The 3,569-nt window shown below is 35.7% G+C and overlaps 1 protein-coding gene across 1 annotated transcript; it reads right to left on the bottom strand.

Annotated features, from left to right (window-relative positions):
• Positions 1-429: 429 nt before the first annotated feature.
• On the bottom strand, positions 430-3,208 carry LOC148068993 (uncharacterized). Its single transcript, XM_087802644.1, has 4 exons — positions 3,077-3,208; positions 1,511-1,557; positions 1,394-1,443; positions 430-1,301 (listed from the first exon to the last, which is right to left on the bottom strand). The coding sequence occupies exons 2-4, from the start codon at positions 1,554-1,556 to the stop codon at positions 1,032-1,034; spliced, it is 366 nt and encodes a 121-aa protein (XP_087658770.1). The 5' UTR covers position 1,557; positions 3,077-3,208; the 3' UTR covers positions 430-1,031.
• Between the last annotated feature and the right edge of the window lie 361 nt (positions 3,209-3,569).

Raw genomic sequence — 3,569 nt, 5'->3', positions numbered from 1 at the left:
ATAAAATGATCACTATTATTATTGTTATTATTATTACTAGTTTTATTATTATTATTAGACACTGTTTTATAAAATGATTACTATTATTATTACAATTATTACTAGTTGTATTATTATTATTATTATTAGACACTGTTTTTTATAAAATGATCACTATTATTATTATTATAATTATTACTAGTTGTATCATTGTTATTATTATAATTATTATTAGACACTGTTTTCTATAAAATTATCACTATTATTATTATAATTACACAATTTTTATATGATTTATTTGATTTATGTTAGTTTAATTTACAGCATTGGATGAGAAATGTGTGTGATGACATCATTACTTTTATAAATAATTATTGTCGTCTTCTTTAGTTAATCTAAAGTTAAAATCAGATCATGGATCAACTCACTGTGAAATAAATTCAGCCAAACTTCAGGTGGTCATAATGTTGTTGTCGTGCATCACAGAAGAATAACAAACATTACAATGAAAAACATTCTGTTGAACAAACACTTCATTAACTTGACCAAACATAGAAGGTTGCAGGTTTGAATCCCATTGACGCTGCACGATGTTAACTGACTTTATAAAGATCTACATGTTGCAATAATGAAATGTTTGGAAACGTCGACCAAAATGTCTCCAACATGCTTCTGTGACAAGTGTCTGTCATTCTTCAGTCATGCTGCTTCTTTCTGTGTTGAAACACACACCATTGTGCACATGAAGAAGTGTGGGTTCTGCAAGTGTGGACACACAATAGTGACACACTTCTGGACTGTTGTTGGTCTTCGTGGTCACCAGCAGGGGTCAGCAGAGAGCGCTGAGCCTCTCAGGTGCTGATGGAGTCAAACGGAGCTGAGCGACAGAAGAAGGTCATGAAGACAACAAGATCAATCTTCATCACCATCTCATCCTTTCACATTCAGTATCTTCACAATCTCATCCTTCTCAATGACCATCAAAACCATCTTTTATCATCTCATGAGCAAAGTTCTTCAGCAGCTTCTCCACAAACATCTCCTTCCTAACATCAGGTTCTCGGCGTCTCACAACTTTCTTTTTCAACTTCTCCGTTCCAAGGTCGTCCCTCACACGTCTCGGACTCTTCCTCGTCTTCTTCGGAGAAGTTGACTTTGGAGCTGTCCGGCCTGTAGCTGCTGCCTTCATCGTCCTCCTCCTCCTCTTCAGAATCCGAGTCTTCCTCCGGCTCCGGATCCGAGTCCTCGCACTTCCAGGATCCCTTGGTGGCCTTGTAGCAGCCGGCGCAGCGGAGCAGACGCAGGTCAGCGACGGACGTGACCTGCAGGTGAGCAGAAGTCTTTTTATCTGATCTTCATGACTGGAGCTTGTACTAGAAGATAGACTATATATACTGTATATGTGATTACAAACCATTTCTTCAACATTTGTGACCTCGACACACACGAGTCCTGAAGCCGGATCTGTTTTCATAAAAACAAAACGTGTGATTATTAAAAAAATTTGATGATTTTAATATTTCCTACTGACCTTCACTCATCGTTCCACCATCACTCTTCCTCCGGCTCTTCACCATCCTTCAATATATATGATCAGCAGGTCAGCTCGGTCTTGTTACGTTCAAGGTCGACTAATGTGTTGATGCGAGAGTCTCTTAAATTGATCTCTATTGTACAAAACTCTCTTTCATTTAAATATGACAATGTGTTGACACGCCCACTCTGCTCTGACTGGTCGAGCGTGGAGGTTTGTCACCGTGCGTCATCAATGGTCTCCACCTACGAGGGACTCTTTGTATAAACAAAGCGGGCGCGATTACAGCTGGAGGAGGAGTGAAGCCATTATTACGTCATAATGGACTCTCGTAACCTCTCGTTCGTCCAGATTTCAGAGCAACTTTATAAAGTAATAAGTTGAAAACATGCTCATGATGAAGAACATTTACTACATGTCAAGAGATATGAGTTTTAAACATAAAAACAAATGTCGTAAATATCATTTTTGGAATCACTCAAAATATATCCTCACGGATGTTGTTCAAAAACAAAATGCATGAACTTTAGTCTAAACTAGAATAAAAGAATAAAAACTAGAAAACCAAGATATTGGTTGGATATTATTAAAAAATAAACAACTAATTTTAACTTACAAACGAGCAGCTCTAAAAGTCAAAATGATTGAAACAAGCGCAAAAAAAAACAACAACTAAAATGATACAATACAAATAAAAATATTTGTCACCTAATTGTCAAATAAACAAGTAATAATTCAATTAATTGTTAAGTAAACAAGTAACTTTATATATATATATTTTAAATATATTTCATGGATTTTGGCTTTTAAATGTTATTTTACTTACCATCAGTTAAATCAGTTAAAAAGTTCTCAAAAATGAAAACAATAGAAAGAAAACTAGGAACATAAATTGACAGAATTTGTAAATGTCATAGAGAAAAGATGAACAGTGCATTAAATTATGCTGAACTACATATACATGTATGAATGAGGCTCGTTACATAACTGTTGTTTCTCGTGCTGTGAAGCCACATTAGTGAGAGAACATGGCAGTGAGTCGAGCACAAGGACAGACTTTAAGGGATTCATGCATTAAAGTTGGTCAAATGCTCGACATCGAGCACTTCTTTCTTGTGTGACCATCTTTTTAAATGTCAGCTGCTGTTGACATAATAAAGCTCTGACAAGTACGACAACATTCCTCTGTGACAGAACCAAACAGATCATTTACATATGTTATCATTTCAAGTACGTTTAATATAGAGTTTTTATTATTTACATTGAAATGCAACAGTTTTATGTTAAAGTAAAATTTGTTTCGTTTTTGATCAGTAAAAACTGCTGAGGTGTCATTATTTCGTTTAGATTTCTAAATCATATTCCCTGACTTATATTATTAACTATCTATCTAACTAACTAAGATTTATTTGTAACTAATATTTATCTTTTTCGCATCAATTCAACACATTCTGACCACAGTGGTAACGTAAATATTTATCGTTGTCTAATAAATCATTTGAATTCTACACAATATCTACAATTAAACAGTTAAACAAATGCCAAAAAAAAAGGTTTAATTACCGCCAAGTCTGTTCTTGTCTGAGTGTCGACGAAACCGCTGACGTCGCTGCTGTGAAGCAAACTGACGCCGGGACTTTAATCTGTGAAGTTTAAACACACTGTGGGTCAAGCTCCTGGTTTTGTCTTGACGCACACACACCCTCGGCAAACACACGCACAGCAGGATCATCCTGTCGAACACACACCTGCTCAGGTGACGGTTGAGTCTTGTTTGCACAGTCATAAATTTACGCAACATTAATTGATACAAGACGACTGGATGTCATCGCAGACGTGAGTCACAATGGTGTCGTGAGGAATTAGTTTAGTTTACACAGTTTTGTGTAACCAGAAACACACATTTAATAGCAAGTATCTATTATTGTAGTCCTGTCTTCAATCATAGTTACTGCTCTTGCTGGTTATTGTAATTCTGATTAAATATTCATGATAATATGAATCAATGAAGCCACATGGACATACTTTTGGTTCTTTTCTATATTGTACGCACTGA

Source organism: Callionymus lyra, chromosome 11 (genome assembly GCF_982586985.1).
Source record: "Callionymus lyra chromosome 11, fCalLyr1.hap1.1, whole genome shotgun sequence".
In the NCBI taxonomy this organism is placed as follows: Eukaryota; Metazoa; Chordata; class Actinopteri; order Syngnathiformes; family Callionymidae; genus Callionymus; species Callionymus lyra.
This window is presented reverse-complemented; position numbering and strand designations above follow the sequence as displayed.

Excerpts from the sequence above, each read along its gene's own strand:
- LOC148068993 (XM_087802644.1), bottom strand. The coding sequence starts at position 1,556 with ATGGTGAAGAGCCGGAGGAAGAGTGATGGTGGAACGATGAGTGAAG. Across the intron at positions 1,444-1,510 it reads TGGTGGAACGATGAGTGAAG|ATCCGGCTTCAGGACTCGTG; the intron begins GTCAGTAGGAAA and ends TTATGAAAACAG. Across the intron at positions 1,302-1,393 it reads TCACAAATGTTGAAGAAATG|GTCACGTCCGTCGCTGACCT; the intron begins GTTTGTAATCAC and ends GCTCACCTGCAG.